The 27,745-nt window shown below is 36.6% G+C and overlaps 2 protein-coding genes and 1 long non-coding RNA gene across 6 annotated transcripts in view; 2 read left to right on the top strand and 1 right to left on the bottom strand.

Annotated features, from left to right (window-relative positions):
- Positions 1-27,745, bottom strand: part of LOC129754424 (rap guanine nucleotide exchange factor 4) — a 489,369-nt gene that overhangs the window by 294,022 nt on the left and 167,602 nt on the right. The gene's annotated exons all lie outside the window — the stretch shown is intronic.
- LOC129754428 (uncharacterized) lies at positions 3,834-27,496 on the top strand. Its single transcript, XR_008739027.1, has 3 exons — positions 3,834-3,968; positions 4,038-4,120; positions 27,074-27,496. It is a non-coding gene; the product is annotated as an uncharacterized LOC129754428 (long non-coding RNA).
- LOC129754426 (uncharacterized) lies at positions 11,125-12,155 on the top strand. Its single transcript, XM_055750493.1, has 4 exons — positions 11,125-11,456; positions 11,520-11,596; positions 11,666-11,828; positions 11,897-12,155. The coding sequence occupies exons 1-4, from the start codon at positions 11,339-11,341 to the stop codon at positions 12,019-12,021; spliced, it is 483 nt and encodes a 160-aa protein (XP_055606468.1). The 5' UTR covers positions 11,125-11,338; the 3' UTR covers positions 12,022-12,155.

Raw genomic sequence — 27,745 nt, 5'->3', positions numbered from 1 at the left:
TCGTTGCTAGTTTGACATCTGGGTAATCTGTTTTCAAAAATTTTCCAATTTTTTCCGTTAATCCCGGAACATATGCGATAGATTTATATTTCCATTGTTCTTTATCGGTTGTTATAGATTTGGATGGATATTTTCTGCTGTTGATTAACCTATGTCGTAGTGTTGGTGGGTAGTTATTCATTTTCAGATGAGAATCCATGATGGTAATTTTTGATTTATCATCTAGTTTCGGGGAAAGTCGTTCCACTCGACTGATGAAGTTTTTTGCCACATTGATTTTTTGATGCAGCGGATGGACTGATAAGAAGTCCAAAAATTTTTCACTGGCAATGGGCTGTTGATACCAACTTGTTGTGATCGTTAGATCATTTTCTCTTGTTAGAGTCATATCGAGAAAAGGTATTTTGTTGTTTTCTTCGACTTCGCTGGTGAATTGGATATTTTCATTATAACCGTTAAACTTATCAATGACATATTGTAACTTGGACAGCGGGATTGCAGTGATAAGATCGTCAACATATTTTTTTATGAAAGGGAGTTCAAAATCCAGACTAGGTACGACGGTTTTAAGTAATCCTTCCATGACAAGATCCGCAAGGGTTGGGGATAATGGATTTCCCATAGCAGTTCCGAATGTTTGTTTGTAAAATTTGTTGTTAAACCTGAAGAAACTCGAATCAATGCAGAACTCAACTATTTCTAAGAACAAATCCAAGTTTATGTTGTGTGCATTCTCGCGAATATCATCCCAATTGTTGATGATGTCGTGTAACACTAAATCTTTAGGTATACACGTAAAAAGTGACACTACATCTAACGAAATGAGACTATAGTCTACAGGTAGAGTCACGGAGCTGATGAAATCGCAAAATTTCATTTCATTTTTAATATCGGACAGTTTAGTAGATTCAAGAAACATACTGGACAGTTAAAACGACAAATTACTGTAAGTACACCCAATCACAATATCATTCACCCCCTTTTTTTCAAAAATTTAAAAACAAAATTAAACATTCCGACACAAGTTAATTAGATTACATAAGTTTTCAATGTTGAACTAAAAATCAAAACAAAAATTCTAATACCATTTTATGTACGCTTTGGTTCCTAGATTCCTTGAAAAAGGCTAAATAAATTATGCCGAAACGTCGGATGTAGTAAAAAACCTCGGTTTTGACATCTTCTAGAGACTGAAAACGCCGAAAACATTTAAATCATCACCTTACCAGTCGATAGGAAAATTTAACATTAACAACAATGGCGATGAATATGGTTTCAAATTTCTATTTGGAAATTAAAAACCATTTTGGAGAGCAGGTTCAAAGTTTATTTAAACAGTATGCATCTATAAACAAAAAGTTGGGAAACATGAACAGTCGAAAATCATTTCTGATTCGCTGTCGTAAAAATGGAGTGTTCCCGAAACATATTACCAACATATTCAAATGTGTTTTCCCATTAATGGAAGAAAACAGCCCTTTTCTACCAAAATTGGAAAGATGCATAACGAGATTCAGGAAAACTATATTGAACATTGAAATAAGACATACATACTTCAAAATTGGTACTCTACAACAGCAAAAAACCACTATCGCTAACAAAATAACAGATGCCATCCTACCGGAAGTTTACCTTCCTTTCTTCTCCAGTCAACAGTCTTTCTATGAGAAAAATTTATGCCGCCAAGCTACCAATACAAAAAGGAAATTTTCCCAAATTTTAGAACCTGAGGTATCTGTTCCCTATGAGAATAGTAAAGCAATCCATAATGCCACTACAACAGAACCGCCTCCTGAGACTTTGGCCCTCCTGAGTTTAGGCCCAAAATTCGCACTTCCAATGAAAAACTTACACGACACCCAAATTTTTCATCTAATTGCGGATATGGAACTGATTTTGGAATCGAGCAACAACATAGGAATTCGAAATAGTAACAGATGTGGAGTTTCAAATATAATTCAGAACTACATATATCGATCAAAAAATCAGTGCTCATACCGAAATGCTACAACCGTTTTTTGTGAAAAAGCACTGAAAATAACACAACAATTTTTGAAATCAAACCCCAACGTCATAGTTATACAATCAGATAAGGGGAACAAAACTGTCATTATGTTACTAGATGATTATAAAAATAAAATGACAAACCTTATCTCTTATTCAAAAACGTATAGCCTCCTGAATAGAGATCCAACAACAGGATATGAAAAATCGAATAACAAAATAGTTCAAAGGCTTTCAGATTTGGGACTAATTGATAAATTAACAAAACGAAAGTTAACGGCCAATAATTCGATCTGTCCCAGAATTTATGGACTCCCCAAGGCCCACAAATTAGGACTACCACTACGACCAGTCGTTCCAAACATGACTACCCCGTCCTATAATCTGTTGAAGTTCATAGGCAAAATAATACAGAATTCGATCAAGAGCTCTTACAACATCGTAAACTCTTTTGATTTTTGCGATTTCATCAGCTCCGTGACTCTACCTGTAGACTATAGTCTCATTTCGTTAGATGTAGTGTCACTTTTTACGTGTATACCTAAAGATTTAGTGTTACACGACATCATCAACAATTGGGATGATATTCGCGAGAATGCACACAACATAAACTTGGATTTGTTCTTAGAAATAGTTGAGTTCTGCATTGATTCGAGTTTCTTCAGGTTTAACAACAAATTTTACAAACAAACATTCGGAACTGCTATGGGAAATCCATTATCCCCAACCCTTGCGGATCTTGTCATGGAAGGATTACTTAAAACCGTCGTACCTAGTCTGGATTTTGAGCTCCCTTTCATAAAAAAATATGTTGACGATCTTATCACTGCAATCCCGCTGTCCAAGTTACAATATGTCATTGATAAGTTTAACGGTTATAATGAAAATATCCAATTCACCAGCGAAGTCGAAGAAAACAACAAAATACCTTTTCTCGATATGACTCTAACAAGAGAAAATGATCTAACGATCACAACAAGTTGGTATCAAAAGCCCATTGCCAGTGAAAAATTTTTGGACTTCTTATCAGTCCATCCGCTGCATCAAAAAATCAATGTGGCAAAAAACTTCATCAGTCGAGTGGAACGACTTTCCCCGAAACTAGATGATAAATCAAAAATTACCATCATGGATTCTCATCTGAAAATGAATAACTACCCACCAACACTACGACATAGGTTAATCAACAGCAGAAAATATCCATCCAAATCTATAACAACCGATAAAGAACAATGGAAATATAAATCTATCGCATATGTTCCGGGATTAACGGAAAAAATTGGAAAATTTTTGAAAACAGATTACCCAGATGTCAAACTAGCAACGAAATCAATCGCAAAAATCAAACAGATATTCACCAAAGTGAAAGACCCGGTACCAAAAGACGATTACTCAAATATCGTTTACAGTATTCCCTGCAACGATTGTGATTCACAATACATCGGAATGACGACAAACACGTTAAAAGAAAGGATTGGAGGTCATTAATCAAACAAGAAAGCATTAGAAAAGCTACGGAATGAAGGAGCAGATAAACACGACACAAGGATGACACAACTGAAAGGACAAACTGCACTTCTTCATCACAGTATTAAAAAAGATCACACCTTCAACTTAGAACGGACAAAAATAATAGATCGCCACAGGTACGTCTCTGGTCTTCAAACTCTCGAAATGTGTCACATCGCGAGAAATGGCAACACGGTCAATAAGAAGACTGATACTGAAGGGCTAAGTATCATCTACGCTGGCATCTTCAACTCCATGAAAAATATACACCAACACACCAATACACAGATAGACAATCATAACACGCAACTTTCAACAGTCAGTGATAGTGGTTAACCAAAACAAACAACAAGAAACACCAAAAATTTTATACTGTTCTTCATCAAATTTAATTTCATCCTACTTCTGTATCATTCGTAAACATCAACACACAATATATTGTAAGCCCCCCGGCAGTAAGTAGAACATGGAGCATATAATATTGTATACAAGTTTGAGTGCTAAGTTTTTCCAAACATTCACAGACAACTGGACGAGAACAATTTTTAATATCGGACAGTTTAGTAGATTCAAGAAACATACTGGACAGTTAAAACGACAAATTACTGTAAGTACACCCAATCACAATATCATTCACCCCCTTTTTTTTTCAAAAATTTAAAAACAAAATTTAACATTCCGACACAAGTTAATTAGATTACATAAGTTTTCAATGTTGAACTAAAAACCAAAACAAAAATTCTAATGCCATTTTATGTACGCTTTGGTTCCTAGATTCCTTGAAAAACTCTAAATAAATTATGCCGAAACGTCGGATGTAGTAAAAAACCTCGGTTTTGACATCTTCTAGAGACTGAAAACGCCGAAAACATTTAAATCGATTTTTAGAATTATTCAACCATTTTTGATCCAACAAAAATAGTAACTTAGCGAGAAACCAAATGTTGGTGGCCCTAAGGTTTGAAATGAGCTGTAGCAATTCATTCAAAGTTTGTATGGAATTTTTTTTTATCAAAAAATCCCTCAGCCTCTCTGTTACACTGAACTCAAATTCTCTAAGCTGCATGTTATTGCTGAAAATTTGAAGACTTTGCCGAAGACTGTGAACCTATACGATGCGTCAATATAAAGTTTTGACGATTTTAAAATTGAATTATTTAATTCAGGGTTGGCATCAGTCATCCTCATTAGTCTATTAACTGTGACTGTTGAGCCTCTTGGCCCGTCAAACTCAATTGACTGTTCCTTATATACGCCAGTCACTTCGTTCTCCAGTCACTCAACCCCCAGTCGTTCGAAGCTAAAAAAATTTCATAGTCAAAAGCATTCACCAATCGCGTTCGAACGAGTCGTCGACTGAACCGAAGACGAAAAAGAAACGCATTTATTATTATTGTTGCTCCTGCTAGCAAGCCCGTTTTCAGTTTATTGCTATTGTTGCTCTCTGCCAGCAAGTCGTTCAATTAGTTGTAGGCCTGCCGCTGCAGCCGATCGAAGTGTGAAGAGCTTTGCCAGTCACTCTCGGGAGAAATTTGACCATGTGTAGGAGCTTCGCCAGTCGCATGATGGAGAAATGTTGATTGTTGTCGTGCTTTATCCGTCATGCGAGTAGTGAGGCTCCGTCAATTGAGAACAGTGCCAGTCGTTTGATGAAACAAAACTAGTCGGGTCAAGCGTGAGGGGCGAAATTTACAAACACTGCTAATAAGGTTTAGACAAACAACACCAATTGGTATTTTATTTTAAAATATACCAACTATAACAAGAATAATATGAGTTCCATAATGTACCCAGAAACGAAAAAAATAATAAAAAATTATTGAAATTTTAAAAACAAATATGAACAAACCACTTAAAATGGAACAAATTATAAAAAAATGGTTAAAATTACAAATATTACAATTATTACAAATATTACAAAGATTTACAAAACAAAGAGATAAAGAGCGTAGATTCATAAAAATTTTCGATTTTGGCAACACAAAGTGTTTGAGCGTGTTGCTCAATAAGGGTGGGTTTGTACTTGCAATAATTTCCTTTACAGTTTTCTAACCTAAGAAAAACTATAAAATTTTTAATACTCAAGTTCGATTCAATTAATTGCAAAACTGCCAACCAATAGTTCTACATTATTAAAACGCCTAGAACAACATTTAATCATTCGAATTGAGCAAAAATTTAACACACGGTATAAAACAGAAGTTTCAGTTCCAATACAGGCAAATACAGTTTTTTTATGACGCAGAAATCTACAGATTTAAAAATAAACAGGTGGCAACCCTACACTGCAAAAAATCCACATTTAAATCGTATGTTTCTCCACACATACGATTCAAAAATTATTCAACACATTGATTCCATTAGAATAAAATGATAATTAATATGTTCACACATAAACTTTATGTGAGAATAATAAACTGGGCAGGCTGTTTTAAAATGAACGTGCGAAAGCTGTCCAAAGATCATCGAAAATCTTTTTCGATGATATTTTTTCTTTCATTCAAAATGGCGCGAACGCAAAATCGAAACGAAAACGGATTGAAAAAGAAAATGTGTCGGAAATCCGGATGCGAAGTAATTGAGCCCTGCAGTAATTTTCAGAACAATCCGAGTAAAAAAAAAGGAATTAGAAGCAGTTTTGAAAGCCCCGGCAACTTCTTTCGAAAGATAGCATCAGTGACACAAAGGTAATTGCGAGATTTTTTTTTCCTGTTTAGATGAATCTAATGCTGAGATTCTTTTTTTTTTAGGAAAAAACAACAAATGACATGAAGCTGTCAGCGGATATGAACCTCCGAACGTTTTGATGGTTTATAGGATGTCCCGGAAGTTGTCATTTCAAGGACAGAGGTGGAAATTCGATTCCGGATGACGAGAAGAGATGTCCTCATGGGAAATTTTTCGTGGTTCGGATTCGGAAGTTCATTTATCGAAAAGGTTAAAATTATTGGCGGTTTGTATCATTTTTAATGAGAAAATTTATTCAATAAAAAAAATTTGTCCAAGTTTTAATTGTTTAAGTATAATTCTAGCTTTTTTATTAGCAGAAAAGAAAGAAAATTTGAAACAATAAACAACCGAAAAGTTTATTAAACTTATATACTTTTAACTTAGGCTTTAAATACCAAATTTTAAAGCGTTAATTTGTATCACATATGACCTTTATGTGTCGCCGCATATAACGTTTCTATGTTTTTTGCTATCTGTGCGACACATAGTAGAGTAACCCGAAACGTTACATAAATGAGAATTAAAAAAAAAGTTTTTTCACTCACCGAAAAAAGTCAATGAGTAGAACCGTGTCAAAAGTACAGGTGATAAACTTTTATTCTTTCGTTTATTTTTGCACTACTGAGGCAGTAGACTGAGTCGATTTGGGGTCATTTTTTAATTTATCAAACCCTGGGGTCTTAAATGCTCCTTTTTGATCCCAAACTCATCCATGATTTTTTGCAGAACTTTGAAGTAACGTTAACATGAGTAAATTTGGAATTAGGAAAAAAAAGTTGTTAGCTGTTTAACTGTTTGTATGTCTTTTCGCATTGATTAACAATAAATTCAATTCACATCACTGCTTGAGCCTCGCGAAGAATTGCATGAAAAGTAGTCACGCAATGCCTCGCTAGGCATCCTGCAGTGATGTCAATTGAATTTCTTGTTAATCAATGCGAAAAGACATACCCCTGTTAAACAGCTAATAACTTTTTGTCATAATAAGATACGAAGTTACGGTCTTGGACAAAGTCGTTCAGCGGAAAATTTCTATTAGACCCATTCCAAGTACCCCTCAACTGGAGAACCAATTTTTATTTTTCATTATCCAACAATAAATTGCATAGCGTTAGAAAGGTTATTTCTTGAGAGTCATTTTCCATTAAAAGATTTTCAGTTACCTTTTTTTAGAATTGAGTAAGTTATCGTTGAAAATCAAAAATTTTAGTATGAAATTAAATTGATTTTTGCAATTATTCTTTGTTTATAACAACTTTGTCAAAAATCTAGCCATGTCAAAAAAAAATTATTGCAAAATAATGGTAGAAAAGCCATCTTTTAAGCATGATGTAAGATAAATAACAGTCACTGCAAGTTTACGCTCTAGAATCGTTGATAAAGGTATCTATCTATTTTTAAGCGTTGTGACGTCACGAAAATTCTACTTTTTTTCATTTTATGATTTACCGAAATATACCATATTGTCGAAAATTCGAGGTCTCTTCAAATTTTTTGTGTGGAATTTAATGCAATTTTAAGATTGAAAATCAGTTAAGAAGGTTGTGAGTAGCACCCAGGTAAAGAATGCGTTGTGACGTCACGAAAATTTATTTACTTTTTTCGCAAACGTTCAAGACTTTTTACTTCAACACTATTATAATATTTCTTCAATACAAGTTCAACACAACAATGCGCTTCAATAAACGAATTCTATTATAATTTTTTTTAAAGAAACTTATTTTTTTTTTGCATAAACTCGGTTGTTTTTAAACATTTCTACTTCAACACTTGATTCGAGAATGACACGAATGCCACGAAGATGGTAAAGTGTCACTAATAAAACTTAATAATAAAATAACTTGATTCGAGAATAAACAAACTAAATATCAAACAAATGAAATCCTCATCGATTTTGTAAATGAATATTTTTGAATCATAAAGCAGGTAGTTATCTGTGATTTGAATAAAAATATTGCAAAAGATCAAGTTCTTCATATATCTTCATATATGCTTGAATGAAAAACACCGCTAGTAGGTTCTATTTCTTTCTGGCATTATGTTCAAACAAAATAAGTTCCATGAAATAAATGTCATGAAATTCCAAAAATTTTTTAACATAGTAAACTTAATAGATTAACTTTTTATATCCAAGAATTCATTAGACTTTCATAGAAAATTGATTAATAATATTAATTAAATTATTCTAAAAAAACTGCCCTTATTAAAATTTCCACTTCAAAGAATGTCACTAGAAAATCCAAATCGAACCCCGTGTTCACATAAAATCTCACAAAAGAGACTTTTAACTGAATTAAAAAAAATAAATAAATTCAAATATGTATACAATATTCACATTATCGCACAGAAAAATATCGAATAAAATTGATGTGAGCAGTGTTGCAAACCTTATCTGCTTTTATGGACCTTTGAGATTAAATTCCCCTTATTTTTTGGGAATAAATGGATCGATTTCATCACCAAATCACATTATTTATTAAGTTTTTAAGCATTTTAAGTAAATTAAGCATTAATTTTAAGATTATATTTTGATTTATTACTTGTAGCTAACCATAAAATTTCGTGACGTCACAACGCTTTGCAAAACCCTGTTTAAAAAAAAGGGTGCGTTGTGACGTCACGAAACTGAATCGCTCTAAAATAAATTGGAATCAAAATTTGAAAAAATCAAAAACAGCGATTTGTTGGTTATAATGAATCGATACTTTCCTGAAATTTTCATAAAATTTGATCAAATAGAAGAGCAGAAAAATGCGGCGTTGTGAAAAAAAACTGAAAAGTGGAAAAAGAGGCGCGTTGTGACGTCACGATTCCTTTTGCTTATATTTTGTTAACTATTTATCCTATAAAATTACTTTTGGTTTCAAATTGTAGTGAATTGAATTTTTACCTTATAAGGTATAATTTTTAACAATGTGCGATTTGACCTGTAAAACTTACATACAATATACCAAAAAAAATGTTTTGCAAACGTTGTGACGTCACGCTTAGGAATTTTATAAATTGGCACAAAAACCATGAGCTCTGTTACACAAAAGAAACAAAAATGATATTTAGTTTTTTAGTACAAAACATTCAATTTTTCCATACAAACCAAAAAGTTCAAATTTACTCATGTAAACGAAACTTAAAAATTCAACAAACAATCATGGATGAGTTTTGGACCAGAACGACCCCAGGGTTTGAGAAATTCAAAAATGACCCCAAATCGACTCAGTCTACTGAGGTAGTCGAAATAACTTACAGTAACTTATAAGTTTCTGCACTTCTTGAAAGGTTATCGTCAGAGGACGAATCGGCTATATTCAGTCAATCAGGAACATTCTTGACGATCAGTATTTCCCATTACAACTGACACAGACACCTCAAAGCGGGTTACTTCCGAGCATCACTTTTGCATCCCATTCTCCAAAATTTAGCACTCTAGCTTGAAGGAAACAGGGATTAACTTTTAAGATATTTTTTTCCATTATGCAACCGGACGAAAGTGTTACAAAACTTTAACAGACATTTTATTGAAACATTGCCAAACATTCATACGATACGATCTGTTCAAAACTGACCAAAATTTTGTTTTTTCTCAGTCTGGTTTTGACAGTTCTCTTTGGTGTGTTTGGAGACGTCTAGTGGCCCAGTCAAAAAAACAAAAAATTGGTTCAAAACGATCGTTGAAAATTTTACACAAGTTTTGTGGGCTAGGTTGTACATCTGTCCTCTGTGATATATCTTTTCTTGCCTTTATGTATGGCATCAACTTTTGCATTTATCTTAAAAGTAGTTGTGATATTGAATTTAAACTAAAAACAGGTTTGATCTTCCGTAAAGTTGTCAAACTTTGAATTTGAACTCCTCTAACCATCAAAGTTCGGACTCTACTGTAAAGGATATATATTATTTTCATTTAAAAGTTTTTTAATAATGCTTGAGAAATATGTAAAAAAACATTTAAGTGTCATTGCAATTTGCATTTAATGATGTTAGCAGGAATCGAGAAGAGCTTAAAAATGCCTGGTCTATATGTAAACAAAAACGAAATAAAACAGTATTCACTTAACGGTCATTTAAAACGTTTATACCTGCTCATGAATATTTTAAAACTGCATTTAGAGGAGAAACCACTTGCCAAATTCACCCAACAGCAAAATCAAACTTCCCTTGAATTCGAAACAAAACAACTCGGGATCACTGAAGGGAGAGATTTGTCGTTCTTTACCGAATTGGTGGATGAAATCTTCCTCGATTTTTGCATCATCCTCTGTATAAAGTCCCGCGCATCCGAACTTACAACGGTCGTTGGTTTTCTGCATCGATATGCTACAAGAAAGAACGAACAAAGGTAAAACCCCGCAAAAAGATACCTGATGCTGTTGATGCTCCTGTCTGGTGCTGGTAATAACCATAAATTTTGGACCGAAGAGAGCGAGAAAACCCACCAATTGCTGCACTACGCTACTCTAGGTTCTTCTGAGCGCGCTTTTGACGTGCGACGTCGTTGGCCCAGACCGACTTTGTGCGGAGAAGGAAAAATCACGTTTTTGGGGAATTCACCCGCCATTCAGGGGCAGCAGCCTGGCCGTGGGGTATTTTACTCACAGGTGGAACCGGTTCTCTGGGCTAGCAGCAGCGGGCGCGACAATTCTATACCTCAAAGGCAGCGACGCTTAGCCACTGTGGGATCGAGGCGGCGTTTTTTGATGAATTTGATTTTATAGCGGTTATATAGACCTCTTTGAAAGTTTTAAGTTGATTGCTAGAAAATTAAACACAAATTCAGAAACAATGTATTCAAAAAAATATGATGACATGAGCACAAAAGTTCCGTCCACGAATTTTGGCCCACTGTGCAACGGACTTGTATACAAATATCAGCCAGCATGTCGCAAAAGTCACACTATTGTGGGAAAACGCGCGCGGCTCGCAGGTAAAAACGAAGAAAGCCGATTGAGTGCTTGCGTCCGGTCACAGTTATTTTTTTGGCAAATTTTGTCCCCAAAAACCGGACTGATTCGCCAGAAAATTTTGATATCGGCCAGCAGCAGAAAGTGGCAACTATTGTAAAAAGCGGACGCCTCAGAAATTCTCCTCATTCGTTACGATGGAATCGTTCAAGGTGTATCGGGCTCTCTGTTTGGCTCACGGGGTCCTGTTCTGTTTGACCTGCCTGGGACTGATCGGAGGATTTTTGGTTTTCGGCGACAATTTTGGATTCGATGGTAAGTTCAGTGGCTTTGAAGTTTTTGTGGACAAAATTCCCAACGATTTTTCAACATTTTAAGAAGTGACAATCACTCGCATCCTGATCTTGAAGTTTTATATGGTCTTCGGGTTCATCCTGATCTATGGAACGTTAAAGGTAAACAAAACTCATAAAATACTCATGTAACTTCAAATCAAATAACCAATTCACCTTTTAAATTCGCAGAAAGAACTGATGTTCCTAAAAGTGTATCGTATATTCCTGATCGCAAGTTGCGTATTTCTGGCCCTGGCTACAATTCTGCTTATAAAACCAATGGGTGATCTGCCTTCGGAAGGAAAGGAAAGAATCATCTCTATTGTTTTTGGATCAATCCTTGGTACATTTGGTAAGTCAAACTAAGCAAAAATTTGACTCTTCAGTTGCTTCTTAACAATCTTCTTCTCCCAACTTTAGTTTTCCTGCTGAGCGGGGTCTGGATAATGAACCAATTTATTGGACGTGTGGAACTGAGCCAGAGTCGAGATAGCTTGGTGGAGCAGAAGTCGAGGGCAAACGAAATTTACGTCATCAGCCTGTGATGAGCACACACGTAAAGTGTACACACAAACAAACAACCGAAAAAAAGTCTGAAAACACTATCATTGCCATGCAATATCAATACCGTCCTAATGCACTGTAATAAAGAAGAAGCACACTGTTATTTATTGTTATATGAGCGTTGTTGTTCCTTTTTTTTTAATTTCATCCGAAGTTTATTGCTTGTGGGATTCGGGTTTCGATGTGTTATGCAAAATTTGAATCTTCGCGTAAACGCAAGGTTTTAGACTGCCGTTTCTGGACAAACGAGAACTTGAGACTTTAAGAAACGTGCTAGCGTCCAAAATTCTATTGAAATCGCATTTTTAGGCTCGTGCCTTGAATATTGTATCCAAGGTGGCCGAAAACAATTCTGTGTTTTTTTATCTAGGAAAGTTCTCGAATTCTGTGATTTGAGCCTAAAATTCTGTGAAGTTTTTCTGTGACGCTATTTTAAAGAAGTTCACTGGGAAATCATGTCAAACATCAACACGTTGGAAAATATATTACAGTTTAAAACAAATAAAAAATCAATTTTCATTACCTTGAGTTCATATTTTCATGAATTAGAGTCAGAAATAAAAAGTCGAAGGTTACATAAAAATTTATAATTTTGGAAATCTGTGCAAAATTAAAAAAAACTGTGAATTCTGTAAAAATTTAAAAAATTCTGTGATCTGTGACACAGATTCTGCGACGGAATTTTGCTCAAAATTATGTTATAATACTGATTTTTCTATGATTTCGGCAACCTTGATTGTACCTCGCGAAACTTTTAATCCCATCGATAGAACTTTTCAAAAACTTCAGAAATACTAACTTTCATATTTCAACAATCACTATGCAAAATTTCAATAAAATGCGTAGCGCAGTTTCTGAAATATTGCAGTTTAAATGGTGAAAGTCCAAAATGTCCGATTTTCCGTGAATTACTGTATCTCAGACCACACAGACTTAAGGAAGCTCAAATTTCGTAATATAATAGTCTGAAAGTTGATCGATCTTACGCAGAAAATGTGATAAAAAAATATCATCAGAGTAAAAAGTTATGGAAGTTCAAATTCTAATTGACAGTTCGCGTGCGTCCATTTTTATACAACTGTATGTATTTTTTTTAATCAACTATTTTATGAAAGTGTGAAAAGGGTTGCAAAAAGGGTTTTTAAATTTCAAATCTCTTTCATCATTTAAAAACTAATACGAGGGGTAATCTGTATGTCTGTATCTGTATGAATCTGTGTGTCCGATCATTCAGAACTTTTTTTATTAATTGTGTTAATGATAGTGTAACAAATCAGTCGAACCTGAAAATCAATAATGCAGCAGGCAAAAAATAATCATTGCCTATACATTATATCAACAACAACGAGACTGAAGTTTGTCGTCACCAGATTGCGCATTTTTTCGTTAGAGGAGTAGGCGTTGATTTGACGGCAACGCGTTTTCCCCCGTCCGCGATATTTTCAATTTTATTTGAATTTATGTAATGAAATTATTGAAAAAAAATTGAACTGTTACTGGATGATGTTTACATTGACATGAATGTTTATGAAGCATCTGCTTAGAAGGGGCTTGTACTATTTACGCCACCCAAATCGACCAAGCAAAGCTGGAATGCTATGTGAGCGATAGCAAGGGATCTGAGCATTCAGATTGCGCACTTTTTCGTTAGTTTAGCCCTCAAATTTTTAAGCAATCTTTGGCAGTGAGAACTTTCTACATAACTATTCATAACTTTTCCCAATAATGTTAGTCATTCAATTTGTTTCAAATTTTCCAATAAAGTAATAACATAGACAAGCAGACGGAAAACTCCATTTCCACAAAACGTAAAACGAAAGCCAGAATGATCGGCAATGGTAAGTTTTACTGTGCTAATAACTGTGAAACAAACAATTCTTTGAGTCATAAGTATAGCAGCTCCTGGTTTGCAGTTTTTTTTTAATTAGTTGATCACCCAGGTGGTAAATCCTTTTTACGGATTGCATTCCAAGGCACGGCGAGCCACCACGTCCCCTCCATATGCAACTCTGGGTCCATGGGTACAATTGAACGACTCATGATACTACCCAGCAAATATGAAATCGCATTAAAAATGATAACTCAAGTCATTAAAAACGTTACTGCGAATCGTAATTCCAACTAACGCAAGTAAAAGGTCGTAATAATCGTTACTCGAAGTCGGATTAAATGGCTAAATCGGATATGATAAAAAGTCCGCCATGTTTGCAGATTTTGAAGACGATTTTGTTCCTTTTTTTTTCTCCCGCTTGGATCAAGTGAGAGAACAGCTACGCTGTTCTTTAATGATTATTTTTATTAAACTTGCTGAAATCATTTAGTTTTGGGAACGTTCATTGTTTTTTTTTGTTTGATTTGTAATAAAGTGAATAAAACCGGGCAAAATACGGGCATTTTGTATTAAATATCCAGGCAAACCCGAATAAAACCGGGAAATCTGACAAGCTTAATATTTATCCTGCCTCTTGTTACGGTTCACGACTCTGACCTCTGACCTCTGACGACTCGAGGTCCGGCCTATACTCGTAACTCGAGGCTTGCTTGGTTTGCAAGACTAATGACCAATGACCTCTCCTCTAACGACTCGACATCTTGGCTCCGCTTGGTTTGACTCAAGGCCCTCTCCTCTTTGCCCGTCCGTGTGCCGAATCGAGAGCAGCTTATCCTGGACACGCGCCTGTAACAGCACACGTCCGGGGCTTTACGAATAACTACTCGGATGATTCCCGGCGAAGAATTCATCCTACACCGAATCACCCGCCAACGACGTGAAGTCACCCTACCCGAGAGTATTTCGCGGCGTAAATACTCTTCCCCCTACGAGTTCGACTGCAAAGAAGGTCAAGTCTTCTCCCCCTAGCTTCCGTCGTAGGGAGAGCGATGTACTCAAATACTCCACAGCGGTGGAGGTATCCTGCACAACGTTCACGACGTACCTACGCTCAGCATACGCAGAAGGTAGAATCTTATCTTTGTATGCTTTACTGCTTGGATCGGACGCACACTACTCAAATGCCCCCCGCCAAAAGGGCATTCTACTCCGACCGTGGTTCCTCCTCCCTTTTGGCTGGCAACCCTAGGCATTTTGCCCGCCGTGAGCTGAATCGAGAGCAGCTTATCCGAGACTCGCGCCTGTCACTGCACACGTACGGATCTTTAACGCTTGCGACTCGGATGAATCCCGACGGTGATGTCATCCTACCCGACTCGAGTGGCTCATTCGATGGCGACGTGAGACCACTCTACCCGAGAGTACTCCGCGACGTGAATACTCTTCCCCGTACGAGTTCGACTGCGGAGAAGGCCTTGTCTTTTCCCAACATCCTCTGTCGCCGAGGGTGCGTTCGACTCAAATATTTATCAACAGTAACGTTGAAGGTATCCTACACAAAGAATGGCGAGGCCACGTGTCCAAACCGATGGTGGTACTGCATGAAGCATCCGTGGCCAGTCAAGGACTGTGTCATGCACAAAATCCACCTCTCCATGTCTCCGGTCCATCCAGGATCTGACGTTAGGGATCAAGCGATGAGTCCACCGGCCACGTTCCGAGCTGTCCCACTGGTGCTGCCAGTTGGACATCGAGGCCTCTCTGGCATGCCTCCGTACATCGGGCTTGTGTCTGTGCTCGTAGCAAGACCGATATGGTCATGACCCCCACCACAACATCAGCAGCTACCGAGGACACCGTTCGGTATGCGCTGGTTACTCGCAAGTTCGTCAGCCGCTGCACAATGCAGAGCTTTTGCAGGTGCCTGCTCAAGGCTGCCTTCCAGGCTGCCGCTCCGTACCGCAAAATGGACGAGGTCACACTCGCCAGGACCCTCCTTCTGCTTCAGCGGATCGCCGAGATTCGACATGGCCTGTGAGAGGATTGCTGTCGCCATTGCCGCTCTTTTACAGGTGAAGTCGACGTGGGCCGTAAAGTTCAGCCGGTCGTCGATAATCACCTCCAGGTACTTGATGGCACGCTTAGATTCGATTGCGCACAGTCCAGCTGCCATCGTCCCTGATTGTGCTGAAATCAGATTGGTGATCAGTACCATCACGGTCTTGTGGTGAGCCAGACGCATGCTCTTGGAGCGCATCCAGCTCCCACCTTCTCAATTGCTACTGTGGCGAGTAGCTGGACATCTTCGGTTGATGGGCCCGATGCCGTCATCGGCGAATCCCACAAGTCTCACTCCCGTGGGGAGACGCAGTCTCAGTAGTTCGTCGTAGACAATGTTCCACAATCAGAGATGAATGAACTTTTAAGTTTAAAGTCTCTCTAATCAAACAATCAATCAATGTTCCACAATACCGGGCCAAGTATCGATCCTGCCGTAACGCTCCACCATCCTACATATACATACATGCCGGAAACCTCATATGAATGAGCGACGACGCAATCGCTGCCCAACTGACGCTGTTGAAGGCATTCTCCACGTCAAGGGTGACCACTGCGCAAAACCGGTCTCCTTTCCTCTTCTTCAGTCTAGCTTCGTCTGCCCCTTCGATGACACGTAGAATCCACCGTACTGCGGTCTTTTCGAAAACCGAACTGCTTATCGGATAGGCCGTTCGCACTTTCAGTGTAGGGCAGTATCCAGGAGACATATCCGGCGATATGCTGATGGGTCACCTGGTGGATTTTGGAATTCACTCTTCAGTTGTCAAAATGTCGTCCAAGGAAGAAGAGCAGCGTACCAAAATTACGCTCGCGCATCGCGAAAATCCGAGCTACTCGCACGCAAAGCTGGCAAAATCGCTAAAAGTTGCCAAATCAACCGTTACAAATGTAAATAAAGTATACGTTTGTCGACAGCCAGGAAGTCTGGATCGGAGGGAAATCGAAAACCGGAAGCCGCTGAGACGACAAAGAGAGTTGCCGGTAGTTTCAAGCGAATCCCTAACCTCTCTCTCCGAGTCGGACTATCGACTTACAAGAAGGTAGTGACTTCAAATCGCGATGATAAACAAAATACGACGGCCAAAGCGCGATCCCGGAGGCTGTACACGACGATGCTGACGAAGTTTGACTGCGTGGTAATGGACGACGAAACCTACGTCAAAGCCGACTACAAGCAGCTTTCGGGACAGGAGTTTTATACGGCAAAAGGAAGGGGAAAGGTAGCAGATATTTTCAAGCACATGAAACGTGAAAGAGTGTTTAAATAAACGTCTGCTGCCTTTCCTGAAGAAACACGGTTGTTCGGTACTGTTTTGTCCGGATTTGGCATCTTGCCATTACGGTAAAAAGGCCATGGAGTGGTACGCCGCCAACAACGTGCAGGTGGCTCCCAAGGACAAGAACCCTCCCAACACGCCAGAGCTCCGCCCAATTGAGAAATACTGGGCTATTGTCAAGCGGAACCTAAAGAAGACCAAAAAAACTGCTAAGGACAAGCAGCAGTTCAAGACAAACTGGCTTTCTGCGGCCAAAAAAGACCAAAAAGTGCCGAAATTTCATACAATCAGAAATTTGTCATGGAGCCTTTAACCATCCCGAAGACCTTGAAATAAATTCTGGTCCCAAGTTGTTTCAGGAATCAAATTTTTGTTTTTCCATCTATGCCTGTATAATACATTCCTTTTACCTTGTCTGTAAGTAGTTTATTGTGCATCTATTTTTGGATCAATTAACTTTCAAAGGTTGAAACCCATCATTCATATTCGATTCGCGCATTGCAGTCGTTCCAAGTTAAGTTCGAAATTCGCTGTCATGGAGGATAGCCCTTGATTGTCCACTCATAGATCGTCCGTAGGTCGTTCCAAACCAACTGATGGACAATTTCTAATTGCAGCTCGCAATTTCACAAACATAATTATTCTCTAATTTTCATACCGTTCGTCGTCGGCGTCGTCGTCATCGATGGACGGGCTAGCTAGTTTGCTCGGCAGGCCAATTACAACCATTATCAACAACCCGTCCGTCACGCATAGTAATTGACTCAATTTCTAGCCATCAGCGAACTAAACCACTCCCCCGCCGCTGCAATGTTCTTGCTCCCGAGTTTCTTCTGCTGATCCTGGACCGAGCATTCCTCCCACGCGAAATCCGTTTCGTCCTCCTGCTCCTTCTCTTTCAATGACATTAGGCAATCTATATCCATTTGCAATGAGATCGCGTCCAGCCAACATGGTCCAGCCGATATGATGGTAATTAATATTAATTCAGCTATTCGCGGTCCTCCTGGCTTCTGCCATCATCAGCAAACATTCGGATGGTGAATTAAGTGTGATTTTTTAGTTAATTATATTTATTAGAATTTTAATATATTATCCCAAAGAAGGTTTTGAAAAAAATCAGCGAGTTTAAGGTATGTTTTTAAAACATTTTTCATAAAAAATCTGACTTTTTCCCCACTATGCCAATGCACCCGTAAAACCGGGGAGGCAAATTTCAAGGTCCCTCGAAGCAAATTTTGTCACAAATGGATCACCAGGCGCCATGATGGAGACGCATCGAAGCTGCGATGTGTGTTGTGTGCCTGTTTTGATACCGAACCGAATGAAACATAAATTAGAGCTGCCACTTTTAATTGATTCTAACTGGAAAGCAGCCCGTACATTTTTCATTAACTCCCGGGGTCACCGATAGCCATCAACAAGTGGTATGTGGCACGCTTTTGATCTTAGATTTTGATTCTAGAACTGTGTAATGCTACATTTTCGAGTAGAAATTTTTAGGTTTTAAGATTAGAAGGTCAAATTAGTACTGTAACCATTTTTTCTGCTTGAGCTTTCTTCAATTACATTCACATTTAGATAGACTATATCAAATAATGTACCCAGTCATTTATTCCAACTTAATCGAACCGAAATTTTCGATGTCGCAGCTTGGGCTTACAACAGATTTGGGTTAATAAATCATTGCAGCTCAATGATGCTTTGTTTGGGGACTAAACATTGGCAACAACAGCACATTCATCGAAGCCAATTACAAGCAAACCCACCCCAATCCCCTCCCAAAAACGGAACCCTCTCTCAAGGACGCTCGACAGCCACACTGACCCTCATTACCCTTGTTGTTTGTTGTTCCGGGGACAATGTCCAAAAACGAGAAGGAAAAAAAAAAGATTCCGGGGGATGACCCAAATCATTTGGTCATTTGTTTGACTTCATTTGGGTTGGGAGAGGGTTTGATTCTTCGGTCCCAAAAATGTGGGAGGAAGGTGGCGAGCTGATAATTGTGTGTCGTAATTGTGAGCAACTTTGGGAAAATGGAATACAAGAGGTCAACTCGGAGCGCTGTTTTGCCCAATGGACAGTGAGATACTTTTGGTGACATGGTGTGACTCAGGACAAAAGTTTGTTAAAAGATTTTTTCGTTAAGAAGATGCCATCCCCAAGTAACATTTAAAGTTTTATAGCAGGCTACTAGATAAGGGGCTTGAGGAGTCCAATAAAACGATCGGTGTTGGGGTCTGATGTCAATAAAATTTTAAGTCCGCTTTTGAGAAAAAAAAACTTTCCTACAATAATGTCTTGAGTAAAGGAATTTACCAATTCAAATCAATATCTGTAAAACGTATTTCGATAAAATCGGTAGAATCCTCTATTTTATCTTTTTCTAAAATTTTGGTCAAGATCGTGTTTATGATTTGCATCTATTTTTTTATTTTTTATTATATCTTCTGATAAATCCGAATTATTTTTACTTTAAAGCATAGCATAGCAAAGCATAGCATAGCATAGGGTGACTACACACATCCAGCATTGGCTGATACACGAGGTACAACTAATAATCAAGCCCAACACAAGATGCCAAAATGAGTACCTGGATTCAATACTCATTTCAAGTGTTGTTATTGATAATCAGTGTGGTACCACAATGCACACCGTGGTAAGTCAATGTAATCATATAGGGATAGTCTGAACAGCTAAATGAACTTTTCAGGTGCAGAGAACTCATACGCCCCTACATATAAAGATGCTGTTTCAGACAGGAAAGGGAAAGGTTATTCGTTTTGAAAATCCTACTTGGCAGATAGGACTGATGAATAAAAGTGATGTAGTTTAAACTTACAAAAGTATTCAACACTTCTTCGAAATGAACCTAAATTAAATGGACAGATCTCACCATAAAAAGACCATTACTGCGCCAAATGGGACTGGGATACATCCAGAGGAAACTTGTAAGCGATTAACTGCTGCCGAATCAGCCATGATTTTGAATTTAGCTTCTTCGGAAAGCTCTTTCGGCCATATTCCATTTCAATGCAGGTACGTTATCTAATCCGGAAAATTCAGGTCCACACAATTCGATTCTCTTCACTTTTAAGGTCAATTTTCGAAAATTTTCTCTATTTTTAATTTGCTGCTGAGAAAAACACACCCGTTATCACCGCAGCAAAGCCTACTCTGTATTTCTCCGAATTATTTTTACTTTAAAGAATAAAAAATCCCTTAAATCTCAAATGATGTATAAAAAACTCGTTATAAATAAAATTTCTGTTACAAAATTTATAAAAACAAGTAACCTTGTAACGTTTTAAAAGATTTTTGGACAATATGTACAATAAATAACAGCTGCAGATAGCTAAAAAATTCTCACAAAAAAAACAGTAAAAAAGTTTTCAAAACTGGAATGCAAAGTTGAATATGACACTTTCGGAAGTTTGGAGGCTTGTAATTTTACCAGGCGCATTAAATTTAAAAAAAAATCCTAATGAGTTCATGAAACCATTAATTTTTATTATTCCTTTTTTTATGAACGCTTCCTGAAAGCTAAAAAAATAACTATATTTTGGGGTCTTGAGCGTCAAACTCAAAATTTGATAAAAAATTCAAACAATCGTTTATAAAACACCTGAACTAGGGTTTGGTAAAATTTTTAAGCATATCGCAAGACCCTCCAGCACAAAATTTCAGTCGATGTTAGAATAATCATATTTAATCGGCTTAAAATTGTTTTTTTCAATGTTCAATTTTTTTATATGTTTTTTCAAGTTTCAAGTTTTCTAAATTAGGTCAATATTAAGTATCGAAATGCAAAATAATGATTCCAACTGTCAGAGGACCAATGACCAAGCTGGTTAAATTCCTCTATAATTAATCAAAATAGAATAGAATAAACAAGAATAGATTCTGACTTCTGTTTATTCACTTTTAATTATCAATTTTAGATCAACTTATGTAGTTTATCAATTTTTCATATCTATATATATAAAAAGCAATTTCTGTATGTTTTTTTGTTTGTTTGTTTGTTTGTTTGTTTGTTTGTTTGTTTGTTTGTTTGTCCTCTATAGACTCAGCTGTCTCAAGGGCTAGAAAGCTGAAATTTGGCATGGGTGCTCATTAGGACCAGGAAGGATGAAAAATGTTTTTAGATTTTCGGATGACCCCTTCTGAAGGGGGTCGTCCATACAAGACAAATATTGTTTTCACGATATTGACGTTATTTTTCGTCGGATCGTGTTGAAAATTTGCACATGAGTGTTTTGAAAGACGAGCAATCGATTTCAGGTGTAAATTTTGTGTAAGGGGTCAGCCAAAGGGGTAGTCCATATTAACTGTTCGCTGTTTTTGCGATATTGACGTTATTATACATCGTATTCAGATGAAAATTGGTACACGATAATTTTGAGTGACGTGCAAACGATTTGAGGTATCAAATTCAGTGTAAGGGGCCGGCAGAAGGGGTCGTCCATATAAAATTTTCAGTATCTTAGTGATATTGACGTTCTTATACATCGGATTGGAGTGAAAATTTGCACATAGGAGTTATTAGGGACAAACAACTGATTTCTCTTATCCAAACCAAAATCAGGGGTCAGCCAAAGGGGTCGTCCATATTAACTATTCACTGTTGATGCGATATTGTCGTTATTATACATCGGATTCAGACGAAAATTGGTACACGAGAGTTGTGAGAGATGAGCAATGAATTTCAGGTATTAAATACAGTGTAAGGGGCCGGCAAAGGGGGTCGTCCATATAAACCTTTCAATATTTTTGCAATATCGTCGTTATTTTATATCGGATTGGGATGAAAATTTGCACACGGTTGATTTCAGGGACGAGCAACCGATTTCAGGTGTCAAGTGTTTTGCCAGGGGTCGACGAAAGGGGTCGTCCGTATAAATTAATTTTTCACTGTTTTTAGCAATATTGACGTTATAATACAATAGATTGCTTTGAAAATTTGCACACGGGAGTTTTGAGGGAAGGGCAATCGATTTCAGTCATCAAAGATTGTATAAGAGCCCCCGAAAGGCAATAGTTGCGTTGTTATGCAAGGATCGAGTCGAAATTTATACACGTGGTTTTCTGGCAAGGTCAAAAGATTTCTGATTTCAAATTTAATAGCAGACGATAGACAAAGTGATCGACTAATATTTTTGCAATTATTACTTAACAATGAATTCAGAAGTGCATCTGGAAAATGCTTGGCAATTGGCCTTCATACAAACTGTTCATGACATATTCCATTATGAAAGCGAAACGGAGTTCGTATGGGATCAGCTAGTCGAATATAAAGAATTTTACAAATTTCAAGAATAAAATTTAATTTTATTTGAATTAATACACAGGTAACTTAACAGACTATATTAAACTTTTTTTTTCAATTCTTCTGGGCTTCAATTAAAAAATATGTTTCGGTGCCCGCAACTGATTTGGACTTAATAGGAAATTTGAACAATATTCATTTTCAATAAGCTCTACTTCTTAAGATATCGTACCTGAAACTAAAAAAATTGCAAATCTTCTTATATGAATCAAATGAAGTATTATTTTGTTACGATTATTGTCGTTTAGAATATTTTATGCCATTCGCGAATTTATATCAACGGTGCAGTTTACGGACGGTGTGTTCGAGGTTTACTCTTGGGCTCGAACTCGCGGACATTGGCTCAGGAGACAACTGACTTACCAACTGAGCTTAGTAACAATCCGAATCAAATAAAGTGGTTAATACTTCTGGCCGCACTGTAGAGTGTATAGTATTGCGTTCGTTAAAGAAACTCTCTGTATCTTTTTTCATTAGTTAGACAAGTTCTGTGACACATTCAGAAGTCATTACGAGCTGAGCTATGCAAAAGGCTTATAGGATTAAAAAAAATTAACTTCTCGGTAATGGTAGATCACATGGTCTATTAAACAGGAGTCAATTTATTTCATTTCATTTTTTTCCAATTCGCAAACCTAGGAGACTAGAGGAATTGAACATACAAACATACAAATGAACATACAAATTGAACATACAATACAAATTGAACAATTTAAACTAGAATAAACTTGATTTTTCCGAGGTGCAAGGAAATAAAGAGATAATTTTTAATGATTCAAAGGCGATGATTCCTAGTAAGCAGTTTATTTTTTAAAATAGCTCTAGTTTTTAAGATAACTTATGAAAATAGGTTAAAATTCATTAACACTACTCGTACCAGAGGCGGTCAAATGACGGTTTGAAAATTTTGATGATTACTACATTACATTTTTATTATTCTCAAAATGAACTACAGGACTAGGCTATTTTATTTAAAAACCTGCAAAATTCGGGTGTTTTATTTCAAAATTCTCCACTAATATCCGGCAGATTTGACCAAAACATAGAAATTACACATCAAAAATAAAAAAAAAGTTGAAAATTTTTTTTTTTTTATTTATCAGCAATTTTTAAATCGTATTTTAGGTTCTCAAAAACCTTTCATGATTATTTTTTTGAAACTTGCTCGATAAATTTCAATTTGTTCATATAGATAAAAAATTAACTACACAATCTGTTCTTTTAGGTTTGATTTGAGAATGAGAATATACCCAGTCAATATCCGGGCTTTTCAAATGAAATCCGGATTACCGGGCCGGACCGGACTTTTCCCAAATTTTATATTAAATATCCGGACAGACCCGGATTAAACCGGGCAATCTGCGGTATACCTATTTAAATCACGAGCTGTCAAATAAACGCTACACTTATTTTTGCTAAAACTCTCTTGATTCTCAATTGATTTCTACAAAATTTATAGTTTTGGAAAGCTTATAACATGGTTTAAGAATGTTTCTCGGACAATTGACAACTACAATTATTTATTTAATATCTAAAAGTTTTTCAACTTTGAATATTTTTTTTTGAAAAAAAAAATGCTTCGAGAAAAGTATGTAAATCAGCTCGAAAAAAATTTCACTTTGTGCCTAAGTAATCTGAAATAAGAAGTTATTTGTTGCACGAATGAAAATTTTATAAAATTTATTCAATATCATGGCCACATAAAATGTTAAAGAATGGTATAAAACCCGTACTTATCAATCAATCAACCGCTACCTTAAAAAGGTCGTCATAAATTCTGTGGTTCGTATGTTATAAATCTTAAGATGCCAAAATTTCAACTTTCCAAATAGTTTTTTAAAAATTTTGTACTGTAACTTAAACAGCTTTAACGGTTAATCGATTGATAAATAAAAGGTTCACATCACTTTTTTACATTTTTTGTGGCCGCGATCTTAAAAAAAATTAAATTATCCATACGTGCAACATATATCTTCTAACTTCTTCAGCTTACTTCTTCAGGTACTATGAGAAATTTTTTTCGAGCATTCAATAACTGATTTACAGCCTATTGGTAAGGTGTCGGAGAAATTATCAGTAGACTCGAGTTCGATTCCCGGTCAAGGTGATTTTTTTTTTTTTCGTTTATCATTTATGATCGATGCATTTTGCACTAAACGGTGAGGTGTAGATTCATCAAACAAAGCAATAACAAAATAATCTAGGTCTGTTTGTAGAATTCAAAGAATTAACACATGCTCATACATTATGTTTCTGGTGTTTTGATTGACGGATGATGCTATTAGCGGATTAGCCGTATAATATAACAATAAAAAAAATCAATGATGAATGGTATGTGAAAAAAAATCCTCTCGAACAGGAATCGAACTCGAGTCTACTGATAACCTCTCCGACACCTTACCAATAGGTCAAATCGACAGATGAAACAAGTCAAGAAGTCAGTTGACTTCATCGAGTTGAATTGGCTGCTCATCGTGCCCTGATTAAAAGTGCTCTGTTCGCCCCAGGTCAACAAATTTAAGTAAAATTGCGTTTTAAAATTGATTAAGGAGAAAAATAAAAAACTTTTCGATTGTGAAAATTAAGAAACAATGTGTAAATCATGTTGCAGTGCGTACATTTCAGATCAAGATGATTCAAAGGTCATAAAAGCTTATTGGTAGTGCTCAAAAATTATAATATTTTCAACACTTGAGAACCTAGCTGGTTATTATTCAACATTTCTGTAAAGATTCGCCCATGGTTTGAACCTCAAGAAGGCGGTTGCAACCCGTTGAAGTTGTGAGTGTTGGGGGTGAGCATAAGAGTGTGTGTAGCAACCATATATTTGCATCGTCCCGGGTGACGATTTTGTTTGTTTATTCAAAAGAGTTTTTCTCCTTACCAGTGGAGAAAACGAAAACACTATAAGTCAAATCGTTTGGTAGTCTTCAACAAATTTGTTGGAGCAGTTAAAATCTTCAAAACTCCAAGATCTGTTTGAACGATGTCAGAAATAGTTGCAGTCTTATCTATTCAAATTATTTAAAAATTGTTAAATTTTGTTTCTTAAAACTTTGTTTCTCTGAATTAAATTTCTAGGCAAAGTTCTGAGTGCTTGATTTAATGAAGGATAATAGATGGATTCAAAATCTGACCAAAAAGGCAAAATATGACGGATAATAAGAATTCAGGACTTCAAAATCTTCCAAAATAAATTATTAAAACAACGGCCCTAAAATCACTGATAAACCAAAGTTGCTGTTCCCTCGTGTTAATATTTATACTTTTCACTTTTATACCCTTTTCGGAATTCGGAATTGAATATTAAGCAATCCAGCTTCGAAATCTACTGAACGATTTTGTTTATAGGAATCCAACACCGAAGAAGCACTTTTCAAAAACATGAAAATAAAAGATCTGATAATTAAATAAGCACCAAAGCACCAATGGCCGCGCACTTTCAACTTTAAGTTTTATTTTCTTCGAAATTTAACAACCAAAATTTTTATGTATCGCATTTTCTGATACCTACGCTAAAAATCTTCCACTTTTGCTGGATGACATTTTTTCTGTTGTACTTAGCAAGTGAGCTTTTTTCTGATCAGTTTTTTGTGTTGAATCCTAGCATCTGCAAAAATTTTCAAACGTAAGTTAATTGTAGCTTTGTTTGAAGCATTTGTGAAGAAAAGGGAACAGTTTGATGGTTTGATGGATTTTCATGAAAACTGATTCACGAGCACGAAGAAGTTAAAGAACTGTAAATATTTTCCAGCGATTTATTAAGTAACGGGTAAAACGAAGTTTACCGGTCAGGTAGTGCTTTGTAAAAATGGCGTCTCATAGAAATTCAGCACCAGACTAGTTTCTCTAACAATCAGTGTTCGATGTGTGAATCATAAAAATCCTTACCTGAAAATATTCACAATGAGCCTGAGAGCCATGTAAACAACATTTTAAACTGTTTGGATATCTTATTTACTATTTAAACCCTAATTAAGAAGTGCGCGGCCATTTGTACACAAACTCGCGTTTTTGTGGCGTTGCAATTTAAAATTTCTCGCTTTTATTTTTCTCCTGAAGTACGTAAGTTTTGCCATGTGCTTTTTTTCAGAACCGCACAATAAAATGATTTTTGTAGGGCACAGAGAACATTCGTCATAGCTTACAGTTTTACTCAACAAGAGGGTAAACTAATTTTCCTTTTATTTTAGCTGGCAAACTCGTTTTGCTAGTGCTAGAACAAAACCTCGTTACGAAGACAAGATTTTTTTCATTTCCCATTTGAAATAGTTCTTAGAGTTTATGCTACTTGAAGGCCTTTCGAGCCTTTTTTTGGTTCAATAAGGCTCAAAGTTATCTTCAGCATATTTGAGCTTAGATGGTTGTTTATATAGAACTTTTCGTCAGTTAATTTTACAAATCTGTACCTTCTTTTAAAGTTCCGTTTGAGATCGGTTAAGAGTTAATTCTATCAGTGATGGTAAAAATACGTCTTACAAAATTGTCAATGGTTATTCCAATGCGTTTGTATGCTAATTTCTTTCTATTTTTTTCAGCTTCTTCAACCACTGTGAAGCCTCATCATCATATCGCCATTTAATGGAGACGAATGTGGGCGGCATGGCAAGAGGCAAGTAAGATTCGATTTACCGCCGCATCAAGCAACAATAACTGAAACTATTGTTCACCGGTTGTTTGGCTCGTTTGCTCCGGAATGCTCCCTGGAAACTCCCTCCCCCCGCTCACTTTTTACCCTCTTGAATGAACCGTGAAGTGGGTGGAGTGGGTGGTTCGCATTCGGAATGTATCTGATACTAATAGGGACTGTAACATAATTCGGATCCATTGGAGACGCTGTTTGTTGCCTAGTTGAAATAATCGATACAGCGCCATTAGTTCATTGATGCGTAAAATTGTAGCAATCATCATTAGCGGGCAGGCGGCAAGGATTTTCTCTTATCGGATGAATGTTGCAGACCTTGAACATGTTTTCATTGTATGGCTGAGATTTAATTGAAGTTTTCTTGTTCCATTTCACTGTTTTTTTTTTTTCAAATATACCTTAAACTTTTTTAAATTGTTGTACTGCTTGTATTACATCGATTTTTTTCCTTTTGAAGAAACCAAGCGCAACAGGTTATCGTTTTCCTGTTATTGACTTGTTGTTTTCCGAATCAGCGTCCGATTTTCTCCGGATTATCACGAAAGTTTATTGCATTGCACTGTGC

This window comes from Uranotaenia lowii, chromosome 3 (genome assembly GCF_029784155.1).
Source record: "Uranotaenia lowii strain MFRU-FL chromosome 3, ASM2978415v1, whole genome shotgun sequence".
Classification (NCBI taxonomy): domain Eukaryota; kingdom Metazoa; phylum Arthropoda; class Insecta; order Diptera; family Culicidae; genus Uranotaenia; species Uranotaenia lowii.
The sequence above is the reverse complement of the archived record's forward strand: the minus strand, read 5'-3'. Positions and strand labels throughout refer to the sequence as shown.